Below are 27,635 nucleotides of genomic sequence, written 5' to 3' on the forward strand. Positions count from 1 at the left end.
TACTCCAAAAACATGGCGAATGTTACACAAAGGATTACTGTGACAGGAAAAGTGGAGTCACCCACTCATCAGAATTTGAAGTATTTTCAGAGTACAACTGAACAAGCCACAGCACACCCACATAATTTATTTCTAACAGGTCAATAGGGTAGTTTGCTCTATTATTGATTGTCTTCACTAAGTATTCAATAAAGAAAACGTGTTGAAGAGATTAAACGTACAAGTACACAATAAAATGCAATATATGCAACATACCCACAGGAAATGCCAATGAGAAACAAATTGCCTAATTCCTGGAATTTCGCAACTATCCCTGCAAACATAATATTAAGTCACTAAGACAGAATTGATAAGCAAAACCATGAATCACACTCCCCCATTTACACCAACAGGTGCCTCTCTATACTAGTTCATACTTCCTCCAGATTTAGTTGTATTATACTATTCAGTAATCTCATAATACAAGTAACATAATTTAACTCAGAGGATACACAAATTTTGGACCTTATGTTCACTTTCCATGAACCCCTACATTTTCTTCCGTCTGACAAAATATCACACTTTACACTTCCCTTAAACTTCTTTTTCTGTTTCACAGTTATTAAAAACTTTGGATGATCTGGCAGGGCTTTAGGGTAATGCTGTGGACTTCCAAAAAAAAACCACAAATAAAAACTGATAGCACATTACTACCTAATATCCGTAAAAGGATGACCATTTGTAACACCTTAGTCTTAAATACCTACTTTTCTTTAAAAAAAGAGGCTGCCAGTACCAGTCAGAAATGAGATCAAACTTTGGGCTTACATACCTGCTAGAGGATAAGAACTTCCCGAGGGAAAAACCTAAGGTGAGGTTGAAACTCATGAGCTACACCCTCATGAAGCAGAGTTCACGAAGCACTGTTTAACTGCATGAAAGTTAAACAATTGCAATCTCAGGTGAAAGTGCTCTGGTTGTCCATTGCTGTCAGTGCCAACAACTAACACAGCTGTGCAAGAATCTGGTCAAAAATCAAGTTCATTTTTTCTAAAGAAGTTTTTTCCTAAATACGGTAACAAGTGCCAGCTTGTCTTTAATTTTGATTTCCTCACTGTCTTTTTGGGCCCTCTTTTTTTCAACCAGCTAGCTGGATAGCAGTCATTTCTACGGTAACACCACAGTTCATCTGCCATGATCCGTTTTCTACCATAAGGATTATGCCTTGAGTACCTACAACAATCACTGCTGCTACTGCTTTATTGCTGATCCTATGGCTTATACATTGGTCTTTAAGTCCTAAGAATGCTGTACTTTTACTACTAGAAAATTTTCACACTCTTTATAAAGCAAGTTAAGAGAAAGCAATTGAACTTCTCAACCTAACAGATTGGAAAAGACCTCAGAGATCATCAAGTCCAACAACTTCAAATGGTCCATGTGCCACACATCACAAATATTTTAACAACTGCAGAAGTGACAGGTAACATAAACCCTCCAGCTTTTTTCTTTTTTTACCTGCAGTCACATACAGAGTCTTTCAAAGTCATTACTAGCACTGGGTAGTATATGCTTTTCACACGTGAATCAGGACAGTATGCAATACAAGCCTAGGTAAACGATCCTGGTTATAGCAGGTAAAATGTACCTAAACAACGAAGTTACACCCCAAAGAGAACTGTAGGAACACTGATTTTAATTTCTTTACTTTAAACTGCAAGTGACAAATTATTGTAAAATATGCCATCACTGCTAGAAGTTGTCTTAAATTAGTGAAGTGCAAGGAAGAGGTTACTTATCTTGGCAGTCAGATACTTCTACAAGGTTTATAGATCACAGTTACTCTCTGTCAAATCCGTGACAAACCATGTTTTATGTCTTAACTAGAGCTGGTAAACTTAAGTGTATTGCAATAGCACTTGACAAAGTTATATCACTTCGTTCATTACAGAGCGTCTAAAACTAGGGGAAGCAACCCAGTGCCATGCATATGATCCTGTCACAGTCTACAACAAAAATGTTGTATGAATCTGGAGATGACAAGTGAGTTAATCTCTTCACTATGGCATCAGAACCCAACGCTCAGTCAACAAAGGGAAAGTAAACAGTAATATGGAGCACAAGAGCCTTACATTTTAAGGTAGAGAAGGAGCAGATGACTAAGAATTAAGTATTCTAAGAATTCAGAACCAGCTTTCTAAGAATAATGGTTTGCATAAAGTTGGCATAAAACAAACTGTCCAGGCTTCTGAGATAAAAATCAGGGAATAGAAGCTCTCTACTTCAGCCACTGTGTTTATGAATGTTTAGTAATCAGATATTGTTATACATATCATCTCAAAAAGAAGTTTTTGAGACAACTTACTTATTATTTCACCAACATTTTAGTCATTTTTATTGTATTATAAAGTTCTATTTTTAGCATTTAAACATGATTAAGCAACTACATTTCCAGTATATTGTAGCTATTAAAAAATAAGAGGTGAGAAGAAAAACATAATGACAGCTTAACGTAATTGCAAATTATACCGAACTGTTAAAACAGCTGGTGGTGAGGGGCAAGGCTACTCTTTCCTACTATAATACAACCCATCCTTCCCCACTCCTAGTTCCGAACTTTCATCCATCTTTCCTTATTCATTCCAGCACTTGCTCTTTTATCTTGCAGACACATTTTAACAAGTCCTGAGATATCAGTGTATCTCTCTTTATTACACTTGCTCTCATCATACTTTGAGTATGTAAAAATTAGTTACATCTATTTTACAAGGGATTGGAGACACAGTGACTGTCTTGAAATTAGTTTTTCCAAGACACCACACATCATTTACTTCAAGTGCAGTGGGAGTTGTATTATCCATATTTAATAAGTAACACAAGTCAGCAAAGCCAGACTAATAAGGAAAGCCAGATTCGTCTGTCTTACTCTAGATGTATGTTCTACGATGACATCTTATTTTCCTACAGGAAAATAATCAGGCAGAGGCTGTAAAAGGATTCAGAGGAGAAAAAAACTGCACAGTAATACTGCTGAGAGTGGCAGGGAAGGAGTGAAAAAGAGAGAGACTCTCCATCTTTACCATACACAAACAGTTCTAAAAACCAGGACAGGAAGCCAGCTTTTGCCTGAAGAATCCAAGATACTTTCAGTTTATTGTTGTTTTTGCTGAAGACTGAGGAGTTCCACTGGCCAGCATTTACTAAATATAAATGTTAAGATCCAGAAAATATGCCTACATTGGTAAAGTTCAGATTCCTACTTTGTAGTGGTGCCAGTGCATTAACAGTAGTGAGAGCGAAGACCATAAACCAGTGCCAATACAGATATTTTTGCTATGTCTAATGATGCGGGACCTTACAGGACTTTTCCAACCTAAATGATCCTATGATTTTAGGATTAGTTCCAACAGAGAATTTTCACACCATTTTTAAATAAAGATAAAAAGGTTTAAGGTAATTATATTTTATTCACTATTTCTTTCAGAATGAAAAATTATTTCAATGCTTTATACACAAAGCAAGGCTAGGCATTCATTTAATTACTCAAAATGCTTTATTCTCTGCTTTCCTGGTGTGCTCTTAAATAGCAACTATATTCAATAATAAAAAAGGCTCAGTTCAACTGAGAATTTAGATATCACACAATAAATGCATGTCAAAATATGGGTTTATGTTAGCTTTGGCAATCAACATCATCCAGAAACTGCTTCTATACTGTGGTTAGTCTATTCATTATGGCCAACCACAGGTTACTAATTTGCTGAGTTATTTGTAGGTTTTGTTGTCTTTTTTTTTTATTGTATGCCTTTATTTGGTTTTCCCCCTTTGCCCAGCAGTCCCACCTTGATTCACATTCATTTCAGACAACTCTGCAAGGAACCCACAAGCACTGCCAGTGTCAGGGACCGCAGTATAACCCTTAAGAACCTACCTTCCTTCCTATCTTCCTTTTGTTCAAAGCCTTGCAAATTAAGCACCTCAACTACCAAGGCTCAGAACTCTAATAAGCCACCATAAAAAAAAAAAAACAAGCAATAAAAGGATTTTAAATTTGTTTCGAGTTCTCAAATAAAATGTTAATCTGAAATATTTCTAAAAATATCCTGTACTTCTAAATTAACACAGTAATTCTGAACTTGAATACAAAACGGATATTTAAATCAAGGAGCTTTTCTGAGAGTCTAGAATATTCATAAAAAGAGCAAAAAAATTACCCAGACAGATGAAGCTGTTACATCAACAAAAACTTCTTAATAGAACCTCTGGATTAGGTTGTCTAGCCCTTCTTTGGAAAACTGCTCAAAATACAGAGGTTGGTTTAGTTTCTGGTTATTGCTTGTATTTTTAGTAAGGGAAAGAGGACATTCTTTCAGAAGATCCTTGGGTTTCATGTCAAGGATCTGTAAACAGTTTCAGTGAAATATCACTTTCAAGCTTTTATGTAATTAATGTTTTTCACTTTGGAAACTACTGTTCTAGACAAACTGTCCAAAGCGAAAAATCAGTACAAGATGTCTTCCACCTCCAATTCCAACAGATCCAAACACTTACAAGTGTCTCTGACAAGGAATGTTCAGCAACACTTTTTCTCAGTAAGAATTTATAAGTAATACCTGAGTGAACCTTTACACACATTTGAACGTTACATATCTGATAGGATGCTAAATGCTTTGCCTGCCTTAATCTACTCTTTCAAATTGTGTAGTCTATGTACCTCTAGATTTTACAAAGCCACAGGAATAACCTGGCTCTTATGGGGTTTATAAGAAGCAGCATTAGCGGCTGGAGACTTACTTTTAAAGAATGCAATTATGATATAAAAATAGCCTAGAAAAGGCACAAAATCTTTTCATTACTGCTTATATGCATTAAAAACATTCAACTGTATCCATTTAAATGCACTTAAAATAGTCTTTTAGTATTCCTCATCACAGAGAGGAACAGAATGCAATCAAGTATCTGAAATACAAAGACCCTTCCTTTGCCTAATAAAGGCAAAACATTAAGAGAATATCCAAAAGAAGTCAGAGAAGGTAACAAGACCGTCAAAAATATCTCAGCACAAATGTTTAAGATAGGTAAGTACCCTCAGACCTAAGCAATCTTGGAAATAATGATTACACCTTACATGGACATATCTGCAGAAATCATAAAATGAGTGAAGAGGAAGGCATAATATTTTTCTTCTTGCTAAACTGTAGCCAGACATACTTGAAAAAACAATTGCACAAGGACGCAAATAAAATAAAAAAGATCGGACTAGAATTTTGAGGTGCTCATACTCTTCTAGTACTTTTTCTGTAAAAACAGGGAATAGGGATTTTAAACCAGTAATCAGCTACATTTTCTATGGAAGGTTACTATCTAACACATATACATAACAAAAGAGCCAATACTACATTATTTAAACACATAAAAGTATTTAGATACGCAGAAATTACTGTAAAAATACATACAGTGTATATTCTGAGTAGCAATCAAGTTCAGAATGAAATATATATACAACTTCTTTGAATAAATTCTGTATAATTCACATATTTTGTTCTTAAAACAGATACTGGAAAGCTCCCATGATTACACTAATTACTTCTACTTTTCAAATTATGGACATAAAAACATGCCTTTATTTCTCCCAGAAACAAAAAAATGAAAATCTAAATTTTAAGTCCATATGCCTGAAGTTTGCATATGCATGTACATCATGTCTCCCATGTCTATGGACTTGTGCTTGCACACCCCTGTAAATGAGAGAATACAATGCACAACGACTGAGGCAGTTCTTTATTCAAATACATCGTTGTTTGACAAACTACATTATACAAAACTCCGGTTAGCAGTAATTTTAATAGCCAGTATGATTTGAAATATTTTGTCTGCATAGAATTACAAAACTAAAAAGAGATGTGTTTTTATGTGAATAGTTACCCTAGGGAATAGTCTGTTAAAATACATTCTCCTGGCTTAACTGTGGCTTTATCTGGCAAATAAGCACCTTACCTACCCTATCAAGGCTTAGAGAGGCCTATACTTGACTAAGATATATATTCACACTCACAGAAAACAAAGAAGGATAAAAAGTATCAGTGGTCTATTGATTAAATTTTCCTCAAAGTCCTACAAGCAAATATAAAGTACATACATTGGTCAGATAGTCTCACCAAAACAAGGAATACTGATATGGCAACCTTCAGAAATTTTGACTCAACTAGCCCTTGCAAAGTAATGTTTCACTATAATAAAACAACAAGCACAAACAAACCAATTAATTTATTCTGAAATTAAAAATAGCATTCTGGTAATTACAATTACACAATGACTCTCGCCATGTGCTAAAAGTATGCAATATTATAAATCATTGGTCAGAGAGATATTGGGGCTATGGTATCCCACATAAGCCTATTTATATTTATCTTAACTTGAAATAGTTCACATATGATTTTCATATTTATCTCATTCACCTGAAACAAGATATCAGGTAGGAAATGACAGATCATCATCCACACAAAAAAGGTACATAAAAATAGCAAAACATTTTCCCATGTAGTCATAAATTAATAGATTCAATCACAATTAAAAAGTTTAAGTGTGCAATGCAATGTCCTTCTGTTAGGAGCTGATATTCAAAACTGTTTTTTCTCCAAGTCTCCCTTCCAAGTAACATAGGCCATTGAAAACAAAACTGAAAAAAATAAGGAAATTAATCATACATTCATTTTCATAAACGTTCCTTTATTAAAAAAAAATTCTGAATTATATATCCACTTTCTTGCACTACTAAAAAAAAAAAGCCAAGTTCCTAGAGGATGCCCTTTTCAGAATTTCAAAAAGAGAAGCTAGGCTCAGTCTACTGTTCCTCTCATTTTTCCTCCGCGTCAGAGGAAGGCCAATTGGTCTTTGCACCAAGTGAATTAACTAGTTTCTTTACTGTAAAATAAGGTTAAAGCCAAAGACCAGAGAAAAAATATTTCCAACAGGTATCCTAAGATTCAGTATTAGCACCTTCCTCTCGTACACAGTACAACTTTATTCATTCTGTCATTCCGAGTTAGCTACTAAATCACTGTGTAAAACAACAGATTCACGCTACATAACTTGCAAATTTTGCTCCAAATTAGTAAACTGCATGAAAATGGCTAAAGGTGTATTGCTAGTTCAGTGTTTACATAGTAGTTTCATGAAACCAAGACTCAAAGCTTCTTTAACAATTTAAGAAAAAAAAAATGCTGTCTAAAAAAATTACCTTTCACCACTGTGGAAATCCAGTGGAAAGTCCATAGATTAAACAATCAAATGATATTATATTTAAACACTGACTTCCTCCAGTTAATTTGCTGCCAGGTACACTTACTAACAAATATTTTAAACGAAATTTGAGGAACATAGAGCAATCCCCCAAAGAAAATACTTACCTGCTGATGAACTGTATAAATGCAGGATAGTAGTATATAAGCTCAATTACTATACTCACTGTACTTCCTTTTTCTTTAAAACTTACACCTTACTACATTTATGAGGACAATACAAGAGACAGTTAAAGGAGGATTTAATCATATTCAAGTTCAAAACCATTCAATGCACCTCAGACAGGAAAACCATAACTCTATTTGCTACTATTTTGCCAGTAGCCCAATATCACAGAAGGGACCCACAGGGACTCACAAGGACCATCAACTCCAATCCTTTGCCCTGCACGGGACCACCTCCAAGAGTCACATCACGTGCCTGGGAGTATCTTGAGCTCTGTCAGGCTTGGTGCTGTGAGCACTTCCCTGAGGAGCCTGTTCTAGTGCCCAACCACCCCCTGGGTGAAGAACCTTTTCCTAATATCCAGCCTAAACCTCCTCTGACACAACTTCAGGCCATTCCCTTGGGTTCTGTCAGTGGTCACCCCAGAGAAGAGATCAGTGCCAAAAAAAAAAAAATAATAAGGCATTCAGAGGGCTAATATTATTTGAACATGATTTAGAAATCTGTCACCTCCCAATACACCTGCTGTCTGCTCCATTCCTCATCAGCTTCTCCAGTTATACCATGAAAATTCTCACTAGTTGAAATCTACCATTCTGAAAGTTTATAGCCCTTGATGGTTATTATGAGAATAAATCATATTGTTATGAGAATAAATAAAAAATCGTAAGTACTGTTAAATGCAACATAAATATTTTATGAGGAAGAAAACGTATTGATAACCACATTTCAAAATAGAAACCAGAAAACATAACTAATGGAAAGGAGTTTTTGTGAGAATTACATCCTAAGACATGATTTGATTAAATATGTTCCTGTACAAAAAAACCAACAAAATCCTGCATAACAATAGTGGTGTTGAATAGTCCAGCCCTCAGTGTATTTCATTACCTAAGCAATTTTACACCAATAATATGACTGAATCATGAAAGTAATCTGGTATCACAAAATACAAATATCAGATCATTTTCTAACATTCACATACTTGAATATAAGAACAAATTCTCCTATTATTTTATTGTTTACATTACTGCTGATACAGCACTACAGATCCCCCAAGACAGCCCAAAAGTAAGAATTAAAACCAAGGCACAACACTCAAGACCATACACACTAGCTAGAGAGCAAAAATAACTATCTTTAAACAGCTGTAATTGCATTACAGTCACATTGTTTACAGACATCCATACTACTACAGTCACAGCAACACGGACAAACCGAAACTCCTTCTGAACTAACTAAACTCAGATGCTGACAGAACGCAAAGTACAGCAGCATGACAGGAGACCTTGCCAAGAAATTAGATTGAATAAACCTGTGCTAAGGTTTACGAAGACAGAAGACTGGCAAGCTACCTTACACTGCTATAACCTAGTCCTAAATATAATTTGTTTTAGAAAATTAGAACAGGGAAAATCCCACATGTATCAGTCAGAAGGCATTTTGCCACTAACTTCACTTATGCCTACCTTTCACCCTACCTGCATTTGCACATCAAATTGTCAAAACAAACAAACCCACCCACAACTTATTTTGCTTTGCTTGCATGTGCAGCTTTTACTTTACATATTAAATGGACTTTATGTCAACCCACAAGTTTTCACACTTTTAACCCTTCTGATTCTTTTCTTCACCCCTCTGGGGGGGAGTGAGTGAGCAGCTGTGTGGGGCTTAGCTGCCTACTGGGGTAGGCAGTACAAATAAGTAAAATTTACTGCCATACAACTTTAAACAGTTTAGTAATTTTAAACACAGGCACATCACAATTGCCATCAGAACTTAAAGGAAAAACAAACACCCTGTACTATCTCAACTATCTCAAATCAGTGTCTCTGAGTATTCTTACTGAGCATTCCAGTCATGAATGCTACAAGCATATGACCTCATCACCGTCTATAACTACCTGAAGGGAAGTTCTAGCCAGGTGGGGGTTGGTCTCTTCTCTCAGGCACTCAGCAATAGGACAAGGGGGCACGGGCTTAAGCTCCGCCAGGGGAAATTTAAGTTGGATATCAGGAGAAAATTCTTTACAGAGAGAGTAATCAGGCATTGGAATGGGCTGCCCAGAGAGGTGGTGGATTCACCATCCCTGGAGATTTTTAAACGCAGATTGGACGTGGCACTGAGTGCCATGATCTAGTAAATGGACTGGATTTGGACCAAGGGTTGGACTCGATGATCTCGGAGGTCTTTTCCAACCCAATCGATTCTATGATTCTCTGATTCTATGATTCTAAGCTCCTCATGACCGTCATTCTAATGGAGAAACACCAATGTACCCACAATAGGATTTAAAACTAAGACTGCACCATATTCTCCTTTAAAGCATTGTAAAAGCACTTCCAAAATGTGTTAAGCTAGGCCCTTTCTTCAGTATTTCCTAAACAGACTCACAAGACAGTCTGTATTTAGTAACAGATGCCCAATATGTCAGAATTTATGTCAATACACACTAGAGTAAAACTCTACAAGTAGGTCTGTGGGTAAAAATGTGAGCAAACAAAAGGTGTCTGAGTAGTATACTTTGCTTAGATGCAAAGCAAGGTTGTAAACCAAATTCGATCACATTGGATATTCTTTCACCACAAAAATGTTGGGAATTCATAGCAGAAGTAGCACCTGGGACTTCAAGATACTTCGGAATGTCTCAGCTAAATGAAATATGCTTCAGCTGACAAGCACAGATTGAACAGGTTTAGATTTGATGCAGTTTTGCACAGGGGGTTGGACTAGATGACCTACAGGAGTCCCTTCATTAGCATCTTATGTCTCTTCATAGTTATCCTGTGATCCCATAAAATTTAGATACAAAGTTAGAATAAAGCTTTTATTCGATTAACTGCATATTTCAAAGGATTGTACGGAGGCAGCGTTGATGGAAGCGTTCTAGGAGACGCAGGTGGTGGCGGTGGATGACCCATGATTCGGAACCATATAAGAGAGTCGACAACACTACGGCTTTGTAAACACTGATCTTGGTGCTTTTCTTCAAGTGTTTATTACGCCAAACTCTTTTATGGAGTTTTCCAAAGGCACTATATGCCTTTGCTAACCTGTTGTCTCTCTCTCCATCGATCTTACCATCTGAGGAGATGAGGCTACCGAGGTAGTTAAACTGTTGGACTGATTTGAGCTCTGATTGGCCAATGGTGATGTGGGGATGAAGGAAGACTTCCTGAGGTGCAGGTTGATGGAGGACCTCTGTCTTCTTTAAGTTGACTTCCAGCCCAAAGAGCTCAGCAGCATCTGCAAAGCAGGATGTTAAATGCTGCAGGGCTGCTTCTGTGTGGGCAACAAGGGCGGCGTCATCAGCATAAAGCAGCTCCCTGGAGCAGGCAGCTGTCACAAGTATTGAGGCCATGTTAATGAGAACACAGCTGCGTTGGGCAGGGCACGTCTCAAGGATGAAGGACCACCGCCTCCCTAAGATCCTGCTTTATGGTGAACTTGCCACTGGCTGCCGCATGAGAGGAGCCCCCAAGAAAAGATACAAGGACTCCCTGAAACAACATCTCAGCCTTGGCCATATTGATCACCATAACTGGTCTACTCTGGCCTCAAATCGGGAGGCCTGGAGACACACCATCTATAACGCAGCTGTCTCCTTTGAGAACACACGCAGGATCACTCTCAAGGAAAAAATGCGACGCAGAAAGAACCGTGTATTGCAGAATACACCATCTAAGGAGTCTTTCTGCTGTGCCTTTTGCAATCGGATTTGTCTGTCACGTATTGGCCTCATAAGCCACCAGCGTGCCTGTAGCAAATGTGGATAGAGCCTTCCCAAATCTTCGTTCGTGAAGCCTAGCCATGATGCATATTTCAAATGACACTTATCTTTTTATTTGCAAATATTCTCTTAAAGAAATTGGTTTTGTGAAGTTGTAATTAGATCTTAATCAAAAGTTTCCAAAGGGACAAATTAAAATCCAATGCCAGTTGAACCAAAATCAGCACAAGTGAGAGAAAACACAGAAAAGAGATCCAAAACAAGTGAACAATACAGCTTTGCCATCCAAGAAAGGCACTTCAAGGGTTATGTTTTAGATCACAAAATTACCTGAAGTAGAATCTACATTGCAATTATTTATAATATTTAAAATTCTATAGATAAAAATTCAAATCTTTTATTGCCTTAGATATGATCACCTGAACATCAATATGACCAATTCACCCTAAATAATAAGACTGCTGAGAATGCAATTCCTATTATGTCACTGACACTTCTAAAGTTGGTCTTAATGTACTGCCTGTAGCACCAGTACATAAAAAAATCTGATGTCATCTGCATTCCACCAAGGGTGGAGGCAGACAAACACTTTCTCAAAATGAATTCCCAAGAAATGCACATTTCATAAAACCAAAACATCCTGTTTCTATAAAAGGAATAGTCAAGCAATCCATTTTGAAACACTCAGGGAGGAATTAATTAAAAAGCAACTTTACCTGTATTTGATTTAAAACCTTCTTCAACATTACACATAACCTTCATTTTTATATTCCTAATTCATATACCAAAATACCAAAGGAGACACAAGGGAATAATTATCACAAGGGAAAAAAAACAACTTTGATATCTTTAAAAAACATGGTCGTAAGCTAGAACTTGTACGCTACTGAAACAGATCACATCCTACAATCTCGTATGAATACACTAGCTACTAGAAGAGTGGTTTTCGTTTGCTTACTCCTGAACATCAGCCATTCTGATTTGGTTGTAGAGTGTTAATCCGACATTTACTTGGAGAAACTGAACAGTACCCTCAAGGAAGTCATTAAGTGTCTCATGAGAAATTAGCTTTATTTCTTCACAACGCAGCATCAGTCAAGATTTTCAAGAGTTTCCCTCCTAGAATACAAAGCCATTGCTGATAAAATCTGCAACTGATTGGTATTAATGGTGCTATAAGTAACAGCAAGGCCAAGTTATAGATATATGGGGACCTGGAGCACATAGCAGGTAAGACATCATCATCATCATGGCTAGGCTTCACAAACGAAGATTTGGGAAAGGCTCTATCCACGTTTGTTACAAGCACGCTGGTGGCTTATGAGGCCAATACGAGATAGACATGTCCGATTGCAAAAGGCACAGCAGAAAGACTCCTTAGGTGGTATATTCTGCAAGGCACGATTCTTTCTGCGTTGCCTTTTCTCCTCGAGAGTGATCCTGTGTGCGTTCTCAAAGGAAGCAGCAGCATTATAGATGGTGTGTCTCCAGACCTCCTGATTTGAGGCCAGAGTAGACCAGTTATGTTGATCAATATGGTCGAGGTTGAGATGTTGTTTCAAGCAGGTAAGACAATTAGGGTCATATTTAACCCTGTCATAGAAAAACTTAAAATACAACACGAAAGAATGCAATCATAGAATCATACTCTTGGGAAGTGACAGCATAAGCCTGCAGTGATGACAATCATGAGCTACCACCAACTCTAAGGTGCAAATGACTGTAATGAAAGTTGGGTGCATTAACAGCAACTATTGATAAATAAGCTGAACACACACCACTGAAAGTACTTGCAAAGCATCTCACAAATTGCTATATCCAGTTGTTAATAACTAAGTAAAAGACAAAAATTATAAAGCACACAAAAACATGTAAGGTTTCATAAAATTGCAAGATTTGGGATCTGAAATCCTATTTCACAGCAGAACACCACAGGTTCATCTGTTTAGGACTGACTCACAAGCCCTTGAACATTCAGAACAGCAAGGTAAGATATCAGCAGCCTCAATTCTGCCCTCCACTCCTGTTGGTGGGTACCTTTCCAGGAACAGGTGCAGCAGGTGAAATCATGTGCCAGCTCCTCAACCTTACAATTCCAAGCCTGTCCTATTAGTTTAAATCTGCCATCATCACCACTTGTCACTCTAGTTATATGGGCAATACCTTTCAGTAGGAATCTAGATGGACAACTGCAGTGGCATCCTAAATTACAGTAATAGGAACTAATCCTCATTAATCAAATCTCTTAGTTTATTAAATACAAAGGTAAAAAATAATGTATAAACACCTGCAGAAGAGTAAATGTCTGTTATAGTGGATTAGCTGATCTAGTGAGGGAAAAAAAAAGACCAGAAGTTGAAGCTAAAATAAAAAACAGAGTATGTAATCTCTTTTATTTATTTATTTATTTATTTCCAAATGAAATATATAATAAATTATACTATTACCACTGGCATACTTTAAAACTGGGACAGTACATAGGAGCCATAAATTTGTGATCTAGATACACAGACTCAGTCAGGGAAATTGATGGCCAGTACTATGCAGAGGGATAAACTGCATCAATACAGAAGTCTCTTCTATCATTACGATGAATCAATTGCTTCAACACGCTTCAACAAGTATAGTCCACTAGCACCAGAATGAAAACAGCAGCACGAAATAAAGTGAGACACATCTGGTAAAGAACAACAGAATGGACAAAATATTCTTGAAGTATTAGAGCTTCTGTTAATAAAACAAAAAACCCTAACAGTTTACTCCACTCTACCATTTACTTTTGTGTAACACTACTTTCAATGGATTTATTTATACTATTCCACAGGAAAGACAAAAGTGTTTATGCTAACAAAACCTTAGATATAACTTAATCATAATAATTACCATTAAAGTAATATGTTTCTCCCTATGTCCTGTCCTTTCACACATATTGACTGGGTTATCCCCAAGCTACACCTATTTCATGCATCAAGTAAGGGTTTAGAAACATACGAGAAAGTAGAACTGTATCATGCATAAAGTGAAGCGAGTGAAATATTTTTTTATATATATATAATGCATTCAATATATTTAACACACACAAAATGACATAATATAAATGCACTGAGCATAAACAATACCTTTTTTCCAAGCTGAATCAATTACAAGCAGAAGAATACCTCCTAACTGCAAATATTTTTATTTTCTCTGGGATAGGAACATTGAAAAATAAGATGTTTTTGGTAAAGACAAGGAAGAAAAATTTTCAGACTCAGACTAATTCCTTCAAATACTCATAACCAAGAATGTGATTTATCTTCATCAAACACCATATCAAAAATATTTTTTTAAAATAGCAAACATTCTGTAAAACTATTTGGCTAGAGGTTGCGAGCAAGAAATGTAAACAGCTTATACTACTTAGCCATCAAAACACAGAAGATTCTGTTTTACAGGGACAGCCGTATTTAGGACAACTAGCAAGGTTTCTCTTTAGTCCAAGTAACCAAAATTCAAGTTTTCTGAGGATTGAGCACAGGTATTCTACAGAAGCTGATCTGGAATGTTTCTTTTTCATAAATTGTTTAGAACAACAGCATTTGTATTTTAGAAAGAGTAATTCTGAGGGTGGATAGCTCTCTGTGAGGCCTGTGCTCCATTACTCCCATAGCAATACCATGATTTATTTCTTCATTTTACAGCCTTAGCACTGATAAAGAAGTCTGATAACAGTCCTTGAAGAGCCATTTACTAGTCTGGTCATCTCAAATTTGTGTGATCACAAATTTGATCAGAACTCATTTTATTTTGGCCATACTTCCAAACTGTGTTAACAAAGCCTTACACTGCAAGGTTAGAACACCAAAAAACAATACTGATTTCTTGGATGATTTTAAAATTAGTGTTGGATGTTTATGAGCTATGTTTATGAGCTATGTCTAGAGCAACACCGATTCTCATGCAGAATTTGCCCATGCTGACTTTGCCCACAAAAAAAATTAATATAACTGTGTTTTTATATGAACTCTAGTCAGAAAAACTTTACTTTCCTGCAGCACCACACATTATTCCTACTTGTTTCAACTGGGAAAAAAGCTAACAGATTTGTGAGGCACAGAGAAGGAAGCAATATCCAGCCTTTTCACATTTTCAGATCTTTTACTTGTCTAAGATTTTTCAGATTTAAATAGTTAGCCTCTCATTATTCTCCAGACTATTTCAAACTCCTGATTTGAAACTCCACCCAAACTATTCAGAAACCTACATTTATTATAAGTACACATGTACATCTAGTAACTGGTGTACTTGTTTTTTCGGGAAGGGCAGTGTTAGGGTTGGGGTGGGTTTTTTCACTTTTAAAGGTAAACCCTACTACACTGGATAGAAACACAAGAAAACTTCAGACTCATTCTACTGCCCACAAATACAGGCTCGGCTGCAATGCTCATGCTTCACTGTTCCCACAGCAATGCCATGATTTATTTCTTCATTTTAGAGCCTTTCCCTGTAGAGGCTAAACCTTACACTGACTCTTATTTCCCTTTAACAAGTACTTGCAGAAAAGCCTCTTTTTCTTCAGGCTACCATTGCTTCATAGCAAAACATGGCTTAAATTTTTCTGATAAACGGGATGTTGAAGGGATCACACAGCCACATCTCCCACAGCTTAACATTTAAGTGCATAACTAAAATGCTTCAGCGAGACTACCAATTACTGCAGTTATGTTACTACTGCACAGAACTGCTCAACACCAAACTGAGCTATGAGATTCCAGAAGCCATTTTTAGCTTAGGGCACTAGGCCAAAAATAACCTTTTCAGTTCTCTAGGAAGCCAAATGTATGAAGATATGAAAACTGGCAGAAAGAGTACAGCACTTCTTGCCAAAATACTGGTTTGGTTTGTGGGGTTTTTTTGTTTGTTTTGTTTTGTTTGGTTTTTTTTCGGGGGGAGGGTTGGTGGGGTTTTTTGGGGGGGGGTGTTTGGTTTTTTTGTTGTTTGTTTGGGTTTTTTTGTGTAAAGTTAATACTTAACTGCTCGCAAATCCATAGTGGTATTCTTTTAGAGAATGACTATTTCTGAGTTGTATCTGTGTGTCTGTGCCAGATGCTACTACAAAGTGAGTTTCTGCATTGTGTTAATACATTTAAAACCACTCCCAGGACTTAATACCATAATGGAAGCTTCAAGGTCTTTACTACTATCCAAATATCTTCCAGAACAAGACTTTAATTCAAATGCCTCAGCATCTAGTCTTGAAGATAACATACACTGTCTTGATTGAGACAAAAAAGAAAGAAGCCAGAGAACCAAAGCTGGATCCCTTTCACAGTTTTGTCGTTGATCTGTTCCAAGATCTGGATTAAGCCATTCAAAATACCTGATTCTCAGTTTTTCCAATCTGTACAAACAGGGATAACCTGCATCATTATAGAAAAATGAAATAACTCACTGAGCAACATTTGCAAGGTAATTTTTAACAGAAACATAGAACAAGGTCTGTGCTAGGAATAACTAAAAGTAGAAATCTGGAAGCCATTATATTAATGACTTAAAGACTTAAGCTCTTAAAGTCATTACATTAACAATCAATATAATTACATAAAAAGGCTTTCAAAATACAAGAAATTCAAAAGACTACTTTCTCTACCCGTAGAAGCTCCTGACTGCTTGGTTGAGTGCCAAAGCTACACACAGCACACTTCAACATAGCAGTACCATCATAGAAAAGAGTGTCTCATGGTCTATACCACGACAGTGTCTGTCTTCTCTCTAAATTCCCTTACAAAAATTTTAGCTAATTGAAGTTACTGGTTATTTTAAAGTAGTTCATATTTTCATTCAAATTATAAAATCCACACCACTTTCATGAAATATTTTCTTTTAACAGTCTGGCAAATCATATTCACTTTTTATGCTGAATTTCAGTAAGCATATGGAAAAAAAAAAGAGAGCAGTTCCAAAGTTGGGGAAGAAATTTGCCAATTTTTTAAAAGAAAAACAAGCAATTTTAGATTCAGCAGCCTCTTTCATTGCCCCCCCAAATAAAATCTCATAAAAATAACATATAAAACTACACATTGCCAAATTAACATAACACTTTTCCATCAAATTTGAAAGTTCAGATAGTCAATGGAAACATCCGTTATAATACAGCTACAATTCAGTAAAGCAGTCTTGGTTTCTGCACATTGTGACTAAGAAACTACATCATCTGCACATGAGAGATGAAAAAAATAATCAAGAACTACATGCAATGACAAAGCATGTTAATGTTGTATACAAGGCAGGAGGAACTGGTACTGATAGGTGTCAAAATAAGACATGGAAACATAAAACATTTCAGATGGATGGCACAAGGATATTTTTGGTCATACGTCTTACCAAGCAGGGGAAAATACCATGTCTAGTAAACCTTGCAAGTGACAGGACATGTGTGAGTGAGGAAAAAAACAAGTCACTAACACAAAGCAATCTGAACTGGCTGGTAAAAGGAACACAAGCAAAGAGTAGGCGTTCAGCCAGGCTGGAATTCAAATCTTGGAACATGGATCACAGGAAGAACTTACCGAATAGGGAAATGACACTGTACAAAGCGGAAGGCAAAAGGACAGTTTTCTTGAACTGGGATGAACTCAAAAAACAACAAGAAACCAACCAAACAAAAAATCTTAGCAACACAACATAAAAGGAGCACGTGAACCCAGGTTTAAGTTTCTCCCCTTAATCAGTCACAGCTGTGTTTAATAACCAGGGCAACCTCACCCTGCCCCAACTGCTGAGAAGGCTCCTTTCAGCTTTGACCAGACATCCCATTCCAGAAATCTTCATAACTGTCTGCATTTTTTAATTATATAACATATGAATGACACTGTGCTCTTTCTCATTCCCCACTGAATAGACAGACCACTTTGTTGTTAGTACACTAGCCCTGCCTTAAAAAGACTGAATTCAGCTAGGCCTCATTATCCAAATACAGTAATATAACAGCAGCAATGGTACAACCTGTCAATGGTTCAATAATCCTTATTTCTCCTATCATTAAATTTTTAAACAGTTAAAAAAAGTCAATAATAAAAATTTTGCTTAGCAATTTCACTATCTTTAAAATGTGACACAAGGTTCTTATTATAAATGAACCATTGCATGTTTGGTATCTCACCTTACTTCTGTAAACCTTATCCAATGGTGTATTCTGCTCCACTTCTTTCCCTGGATTAATCTCTGATTTAATTTTCTCTTCTCTTCCTACCCCACTTCTTGCCCATTTTACAAAACTTCTCCATCAGTTTCAGTGATTTATCTTTGCACGTACATTTTATGATTGTTTCTTTCTGTTCACCAAACAACAAATCCAACTTCTTATTCATGTTTTTCTCTTCACAGTTAAATGTGGAGGGCTTTTTATTTCTCATCTAATTTATTTCTTTTTTTGCTTTTTGCCTGTCTAATATAACACTAGAAAGGAGTGATGTCACTGCAAATAACACAACGAAAGATGCAGACTTCAGAAGTTAAAAAACCCTCAGGTCTGTACACAGAAGATAAATGAAAGTGTCATTTGCAGTTTCTGTGCTACTTTTGAAACATACTATTTTATAATATAAACTAGTATTATAGTAGTATTTTAGTATTCTTTACAGTATTAAGAAATCAAGCCACATGCTATGTTTAAACATAATTCCAAGATGTACTTTGCTGAATTCTTTAATTCAAAAAATTCTTTAATTCAAAAAATTATTTGCCTTAAATCCTCTACACACATATTAATGCCAGCTGCCCCAGCAATGCCTCCTTCTACCAGAAAGAAGTATTTATTGGGCTGCAATAGTAGAAAACACTTAACTGGTCAATATAGACAAATCCAAAACCTAAGAATTAAATCTGTTACCAACCTTACATTTTAAATCACCACAGTCTTGAAAGGAAATAAAAGTATTACAATAACTGCACTTTGCACCAAGGAATAAAATCTCCTACAGACTGGGATAAAAGATGCAAGACTGTTATTGTTATTTCTATTTTTAAATAGTTAGGAGGTTTACAGACATTATGGTGTTCTGCACCATACAAGGAAAAAACAGATTAAAAGCTGGCCAGCAGGACACCCTTAGTGAAAAGATGCTGGGGAGAAAGCATTAGAATTTCATAAATGAACTCCTCCCACAAGGACACATCTATGCACAAATTTAGCAGAAAGTAATTATTCCTCAGAAGCTTAACCCCTCAGTACCCTTCCAAAGAACTACCCTGGTGTGTGTATTATACCTGAAACAATATTGTCAGCAGAGCACAGTCAGGAGATGTTACACCCATTTTCACTTTTGACAGCAATCTGCATGCTGAACAGGGTGATAACATTTCTGGCTCTTTCAGTTTTACACACAGGAGAACAATAAATGGGTACCCTGTTTTCCTAATTCTGGTCTCAATAGAACAAGTTAAGGATACCTCTGGTTTGAGAAGTGTCACTTAAATTATTTTAATCATATTGATTTTAACAGTGAATTAGCAATCTAACCAGCTCAGGAATGTTCACAAATCTAGTAGATGCTTACTAACAGCAACAACACAGCAGGCAGAATGATGAACACTCCGTGTATGGCCTGGAGAAGTTACTCATCCTTCCTAGAATGCTCATTCTGACATGCAAAACGTCAGTCTCCATCTTGGTTGGTCTTGTAACTCTGTAAGCAGAAAAATGTCACTGGCTTTTCCTTCTGCAGGCAAACGGATGCTAAGCTTTCCAAACTTAAATCCAACAGTTAATATTTTAAACTATGAGTTTGAAACTATTATTTGTAGCATAAAGTCAATAAATGTCATTGACATTAGAGTCAAACAATTTCCTCCATGTTTATCTAATTCTCTATTCACAAAATTCTAATCATCACAATTAACGTAACTAGCATTTTTTTCTCAGTTCTACAGATATCAGAAAAGTATCACAAGCCTTTTATTACTTTCAACCAATAATATACAGCTCACCTCTCTGCTTAAAATCCTGTCCCTTCTTTGACTTCCACTACTTCACATATTTTCGCTCAGTAGTTCAGAAATTTTCACTCTTTATGACACTTCTGCCTTCAGTAGTATCTATTTAATAGTATCTTCTTTTTATCAATTTTCTTGTTCAAACTTATGTTACATTGGCATTCACTCCCTTCCTCTTCCAAGCCAGTTCTACTGGGCAAATATTCATTCTACTTTGTCATAGCTGATTCTGCCCCAGCCTTTCCTCCCTGACAAAGTATTTAGTGTTTTCAAAACTCTACATATATTAAGACCAAAACTCTACTGTATTAAGACCAATGCAGTCTCTCCTGTTATACAGATGTCTAAACCAAGATGTCTTTTGTGCTGAAGACACAATAGAAACAGATCAGGGAAGGAATAAAAGGAGGCTCACAAACAATATAGGGATAATTTGGCTTCTACCTCCCACAAGGTCTGTGATCATATGCAAGTGGATCTCCAAAACTGTCTGCCTAGAAGCATTTGAAAAGGAACCTGTGTGACCTTAACTACCATAACAGCACTCCTGGAGCTCTGAGTCAGTCTCTTCCAAGCAGATTGGCCAAGGATGCACAAAGTGGCAGTATTTCTACAAAAGCAATCAGTTTTTATTCATTTACATGCACAGCATGTCCAAACATGTCTTTGGCAATTCTAGGTAGAGCTGTTTATAAAACAGCCACCTTAAACTGAAAGTCAGCTTTAAGGGTAAAGGTTCAATACACAGCAGAGCCTACTCCTGCTGAAATTGCAAGGTTTCACCTTCCTATCATATGATTTTTAGGCTGTCATCTCTCCTGCCTCTTAGTCCTTGCACAAGTTTTGAAGCTAGTCCAAAAGAAAAAAACAAACAAAAAATACAAGAGAAAGAGACACACACACACACACAGAGTCAGGCATTAATCTGTTCAAACCACATTCTGAAACAGAAACCAGGCAATTGAGTACTGCTAATTTGTTTCACGCAACAAAAGGCACTCCGAGTTAATTCACTTTGTTTTGTGCTGAGAAGAGTCTAACAGCACCTGCAAAGTCACTGACTACATTTCAGCTATGGCGGCATAAATCTCCAGACAAAAGAGGTAACTCAAAAACACAAGTGACTAGACTCTACAGCAAAAGATCTAATAGACTCTTTTCAATCGGAGTCGATAGCCTTGAGGTTTTCTAAGATCCACAAGCAATGATGCACTCAGGCTTTGAGAAGAAAGAAAAAACCAGTGGTTTAAATAGTATTCCGCATTTATAAGTTGCTACACACAACCATGCTTCTACAAAAACTCCTTTAGTTTGATAAAGCTCTTTCATGAAGCATTGCTTGAGTAAAAAACAGAAACTAGAATATGTTGACAGAGATGTTCAGACAGAGCTCATGATCAGGTAGTGTTGGAAACCATCAAATACATGATAATGTTACATATATTCCTAGATACATAATATTGAACACAAAATTGATTTATCTTCATTTTTTAGCCTTCAGAGTTATATCCCATAAGCTTTGGCTGCAGGGTAATATTTCATTCATTAGCGATAATAAACATATTTACTCTCTCTTCCAGTCCTAATACAGTTATCATTAGTGTAAGAAACAGAATAAGTAAAGTTAGAAATCTTCAAATAAACACAGGAAGGCTATAGGAAGGGACTGACTTTTGAACATGAAGAAGAAATAGAGTTCTCTTCTTTTGTTTTGCTTTATAGAGACTTTTTTTTATTGATATGAGTTTAGATAAATGAGCAAAATTAATGTCTCTCAAAAGCCTCATCAGAAAAAAAAAAACACAATTTAATCAAAATATGAATTCAAGATGATGAATTATTCAAAGCGTAATTAGCAGAGAGAATTCTTAAGAGGAGAGAGGCATATAAAATCTCTTGGTTTTCCCTAGTGACCAAATAACAACCAAATTCTAAACAAGAGTCCATTTGGTGGTCATATTTGATACTTGAAAGCATGCAGTAGCACAAACTAGTCTGTACATGTGACATCCTTCCCAGTACAACCACCACTTAGAATAGGTGGAACCAAATGCACTTTACTGTTGTAATTAGGAGAATTCTCAGAAGCAAAGGAAGAATTACATTAATAAAGGAGTTGGAGAAAATAAGTGAGAATAAATTATGACAATCTAATATGCATAGAATCATAGAATAGTCTGGGTGGTAAGGAACTTTTAAACATCATCTAGTTCAATCCCACTCCAAGAAGCAGGGATATCTTTGACTAGATCAGGTTGCTCAGAGCCCCATCCATAAGTTATTTAATTTTGAAAAAATAGGAAATCAGAAATATGATGTGATGATGATTATGATGATTATTATTATTAGCAAAGAGGAATGAAAGGAACATATTTCACCCAAACCAGTATCAATCCCCATAGTGATACTGCGATTTTTTAATCATCTTGAAAACAAATCCATAGTGATACAGTCTAAACTATTTCAAAGATACTGCCAGGCTAAGGTGTCTTCAACACAGCATTGTCTGGCAAGCACAGTCCACTTAGAAACATTTTTAAAAACAGCAGGTAGGAGTTCTTTCGTTGAGTGAGCATTCTAAAGCTCAAAAAATAAAAACATATTCCTTCCAAAATTTCATACTATCCAATCTAGGAATCAAATACTTCAATTTATAATTATTTTCTAACAATCGAGCATATAATTAAAAACTGTATTGCTTCTCTCCCATGTCATTACCAGCAGCAGCAAGTAATCCTTCCCTGTGTGACTAACTCGCCCAGCAGAAATAGATGAAGAAAGTATTCACCAGAAAAGGTTCAGAGGACCTGCCTTCAGAAATACAAGCAAAGCCTACAGAGAGAGGCTGAAGTGATACAGGCAGCCATGGTTACACACTTAAGTAACATCTTTGGGGCCTTTTCTTCCTCTTCTATAAAGTAACATGCTTCCAGCATTCCCAGCAGTTTGGAGGAATGTAATTGCATGCTATTACTTAAGAACTATGTGATTACTGTGCCACTGACTTCTGCATAACCCAGCCTGTAATAAAAGTGATAAGAATAGCGTTTATTATTTTTGAAATGGTTTTTGCAATGCATCCGGTACTGATGTGGTTTAAAACGTCTGACTAAGCTCCAGACACTTTACATAGAGGTTTTATTTTCTTCTAACAGTACCAAACACCATGAAAACTCACTTCTGCATGCAAAGATACAGCCTGAAAGTTCCATCTGACCGGGTCACTCAGCTCTTAAGCAGAACTTTCAAAGACTGTGAAAGAAATGTCCTATCGTGTCTCCATAAGCAAGATGTATTTAATGCAAAGAAAAGTCACAAAAGAAAAAGTGTAACAAGAAGCTGCACAAATAGAAAGTGATAAGTACAGTTAAGCCTCCGCAGTTACTACAGAATGTAACTGCAATAAGAACTAGAAAAGTCAAACTATCCAGTCCCAGCTGTTAAAGGCAAAGAAACTATATCCCTTTCATAACTGCATCAATTGCTATAGGAAATCTGACTTTTAACTTCAGAAGAAAAAAAATTAAAGTTTAACACTTCTTTCTTCCTCAGACCATAAAGCACTCAGAACCATTCCCCACAACAAGCTTGATAATATTTTATTTGAGAGTAGCTGTAGATCATCACTTTCTGAATCCAAAAATATTTTCAGTCTCTAATACTAAAACACTCCCAAGATGCAGACATAGTTTTAATTTTCTAGAAACTCCCTGCCCTTCAGACTTCTAAATTCAACCCTACAGAATAGTCTTCTCTACATCAAGGAGTGTCTTCCATTTTTCAGGGAGATTGGCCCTCTTTAGCAAATAAAAAAAAAAAAAAGCTTTAACAATGAAAGGCTACCCCTACCCCAAAACCCAAAGTTCCAGGTTTCAGAGACATGTTAGCACATCAGATCCAAAACTCATTGCACAGACATATTACAAGCAGTACAAGAAAGTACTGGTTTTATACTATGCACATTTATGGAGAGGAAGCAAGAGAGAAAATTCCCATCAAGAGTTTGCCCCAAGAGCTTCAGCAATCTGGCCTTAAGCCAAGTATCTCTTCTGTTTATATATTTTAGTTATACAATGTAACAAGTGAAAAGAAACATGGATTTTTTTTTTTAAATATATTAACACACGACTTAACTCCCAAGGCAAACAATTCCCATTCAACAGTTATAACACACTGTTACAAACAAAAACATAAAGTAACTATAGATTAACACATGGTTCTTCTAAAGAGGGACAATAAAGAAAGGGCTGCTGTTGTCACAAGATTGAGACATGGGCTGCTCTACACTGCTGTTTATACCAAACAAAAAGAGAATGGAAACACAATTCTACATTTAATTTCATATTGAATGTCTTCCAGGTAAACTCTGACAAAAGCAGATTAATGCTTGAAAGACTACTTCTTTCCTAGAAAAATTAGTAGAACAAGCAAGCATGTAACAAGCAGGTACTACCTATACATACCACACACAGTTCATGCTTGTACAGCACATACTTACACAATACATAAACACTAACATACCGCCAATCAAACAGTTTTCTTCCCCAATACATAATTTTGTTTTCCAACAGTTTGGATCAATAGAAGATCAAACCAAACAAGCTAAATTTCTGGATTTCCAAACTATTTATCTCGTATCATGGCATGTCTTTGCTAGACTATAACTTTAAAAAAGACATGAGATAAAATGCCTTGCTTGGGAAGGCAAGCTGAAAGTCCTCCTTCTAACCACATACAGTTCCACCACCATGCCTAAGCCCTTCACATCTGTTACTGAGTCAACTAACTGTTAGCATGGCAGCTCCCGCTATCAATTCAAGGTAGTTTCATATATCAGGTTTCTCTCATATTTCTCTTTTATTGATATGATGATACAGGTGTTCACACAGACCAATGTGAAATCCACTCAGCAACAGTAATCAAGTGATAAAGCTAAATAACAATTACATATGACATCTACCACACATCTGGGACATACACTCTGTTCTTTATACCTGGGATAGACACAAGTATGCAGTCAGCACATATGTCTCCACATACAGGAAGGCATAAATACCCTCATGTGCAGGAGTAGTCGAGAATTGCGATTCATGTTATCACATGTTTGCATGCAGGTATAGCACCTGCTGTTTTGTGGGACAAGAACAAGTGACTACACGTCTCCTCCTCTGCTGTTACAACACAATTATCTCCAGCAGGCAAATGGGGACACAAAAGGGCATGCGGAGGCAGCACACTAAAGATCTTAGGGATACAGTAATATATTCTTCTAATGCGGGTTTGTACTGTTCTGCCTCCTTACATGTAAAGAATGGATTAGGTTTCAAGCCCTGGCATAAACAGGGGCAGGAAAACAAGTATGACCCTTTCAGCGAGGTCTGTCTGCTTAGGTGAGAAATAAGTGTGCCTTTTTCCATGTTGGAAGGAAAGTGTTAGGGCAAGGTAAACACAGACCGGATGGATACACCTCCCCTCACCACCGCTGCCTGCAGATTTATGTAATGATGGTGTCCCTCACTGCAGAATATGCTCAGTGCCTGTGAAGACTGGGATTTCTCTTCACATTTGCCTTGGAAGATAGCATTGCATAGAGCTGGTACTTGTGGCTGTCAACCCCAGTGCTGAACAAGTGTCATTAGTGAAAGATAGCATGCTCTCTGGGGTAGCTGCAGAGAAACGTGTTCCTATGGACATGTCTCCACCTCTGGCATGCAAACAGGTGACATGTCCAGAGGCACATCAGTATCTTTATGCAGTTACATCCTCCGCGCCTGGCAGGTCCACCCACGAGCAGCAGGGCAGAAGACGCAGGTATCCACCTTGGCACGTGCACGTATTCCTCCCGCAGCTGAATCAAAGGTGGGCTGACAGCCACCGCAAACCTCAGCAGTCAGGGAAGGGTGGCACAGAGACGCACATTCCCCAGAGGGAGAGACGGACAGGTGCGAGCAAGAATTCCTCACACACATACATAGACATTCCCCCAGTGTGCCACGGGAGAGCCAGCCCTGCCTCACCAAATGCAGAGCTGGGGGGATGGAGAGGAGCGTGCGGAGATCCAGCCATATGGGAGCAAACACCTACCTCATACACCAAGGCGGGGGGAATAAAGAAAGCACAGGGTCCGCGGAGCGAGGCGGGTAGGCTCTGTTTCCGCGTGGGGATGGGCCTGGGGCAGGGCGAACGAAAGGGTGGGGAGTGGGTGTTCGCCTCTCAGGGAGCCTGGGGGGCACCAATGCCCGAGGGGGCGCGGAGGGGCGTCCCCGGCGAATAAACCACAGTCCCACTCCCCTCTCCTCCCGCTCCGGCAGACCCCGGCGCCGGCCACCCCCTCCCTGCGCCCCCGGCCCCTCGCCCGGGCTCACCTGCCCGCACCGTGTCGGAGAGGTCGTGGCTGAGGGCGGCGGCGCTGCGCGGGAACTCCTTCAGCTTCCTGCCGCTCAGGTTGAGCCCCCCGGAGTGCGCCGCCTCCTCCAGCGCCCGCTCCAGACCGCGGTTCAGCGGCGCCTGCAGACCCAGCGCCCCGCTGCCGCCGCCGCCGCCGCCCACCCCACTCGCCGCTGCCAGAGCAGAGGCGGGGAAGGGCTGCGACTCGCCTCCCAGCGTCGCCATCTTTCCCTCGCCGCTGGGGGTACCCGAGAGGGCCGCCGGACCTGCCTCCCTCCCTGTCTCCCTCCTCCTCCTCCTCCCGCTCGTGGTGGCGGGGGCGCGCGGCACGGGCGAGGCGCGCCCACTGCGCATGCTCCGCCCCTCCCGGCACCGCGCCCCGGGACCGTGGGTGGGGCGGGGCCGCGCCCTCTAGCGGCGGCGCGGCGCGTCTGCCGCTGGAAGTGCCGAAGGAGAGGCGGCGGGAGGGGGGGCTTCGCATTTGCTTTTTGTCCCAACATTCCCTTGTAAAGCCAGCCCAGGAGGCCTGCCCATCGCCTACTTGGGCTCCTTCTGTCGGCACCCACCGGAGGTGTCTCGCAGCAGGGCTGAAGGGCTGGATGGGCGGCGATCCGCGGCTGGGCGGTGTGAAGCCGCAGGCAGCGTGCTGGGGAGCGGCATTTCTCTTTTGGAAGTTGAAAGCTGCAGTGGCTGTTGCCACCGAACGAGACCCTGGGGAACATCTGCCCTGAAGAAGGGCTTTTTGTGACTTGCTTCTTCTGCAGGGGCTGGTTCACACCTGTGTGTGGCTCCCGGGCACAGCCTGCCCAGGAGAGACCCTCGAAGGTGTGAGTTGTAGTGACAAACCAAGACCAAGAACTGCAATCCCTCCAGTTTTCAATGGGATAAACATTCTGAGGGGGGGAACGTGCTTGCTGGATTTGGTTCATTTCCCCCTCCCTCTCTGCAGCTTTGCAAAGCTGAGCCCAGGAGTGGGAGAGGAGCAAGGCCGCCTGTTCCCACAGGGTTTACAGAGTTCAAAGCTAAAAACGGACTAGTACGTCATCACCCATGACCTGTGTTTTACAGACCATTACATTTCGCTCAGTTACCCTGTGTT

At 38.4% G+C, this 27,635-nt stretch overlaps 1 protein-coding gene across 6 annotated transcripts in view; it reads right to left on the reverse strand.

Annotated features, from left to right (window-relative positions):
- LRCH1 (leucine rich repeats and calponin homology domain containing 1) overlaps positions 1-26,854 on the reverse strand; it is a 117,952-nt gene extending 91,098 nt beyond the window's left edge. For 2 of the 6 annotated variants that reach the window (XR_003540557.2, XM_027720259.2), the window contains exon 1: positions 26,515-26,854. Coding sequence is in view for 2 of the 6 variants with exons in the window: in XM_027720259.2 (XP_027576060.1) it covers positions 26,515-26,761 (247 nt within the window). In the remaining 4 variants the exon portion in view is untranslated. The remainder of the gene's footprint in view (positions 1-26,514) is intronic. The other 4 variants (XR_003540558.2, XR_003540559.2, XR_003540560.2 and 1 more) reach the window with 2 other exon arrangements.
- Between the last annotated feature and the right edge of the window lie 781 nt (positions 26,855-27,635).

This window comes from Pipra filicauda, unplaced genomic scaffold, assembly GCF_003945595.2.
Source record: "Pipra filicauda isolate LSUMZ 115617 unplaced genomic scaffold, ASM394559v2 scaffold28_size6257848_pilon, whole genome shotgun sequence".
Taxonomy (NCBI): Eukaryota; Metazoa; Chordata; class Aves; order Passeriformes; family Pipridae; genus Pipra; species Pipra filicauda.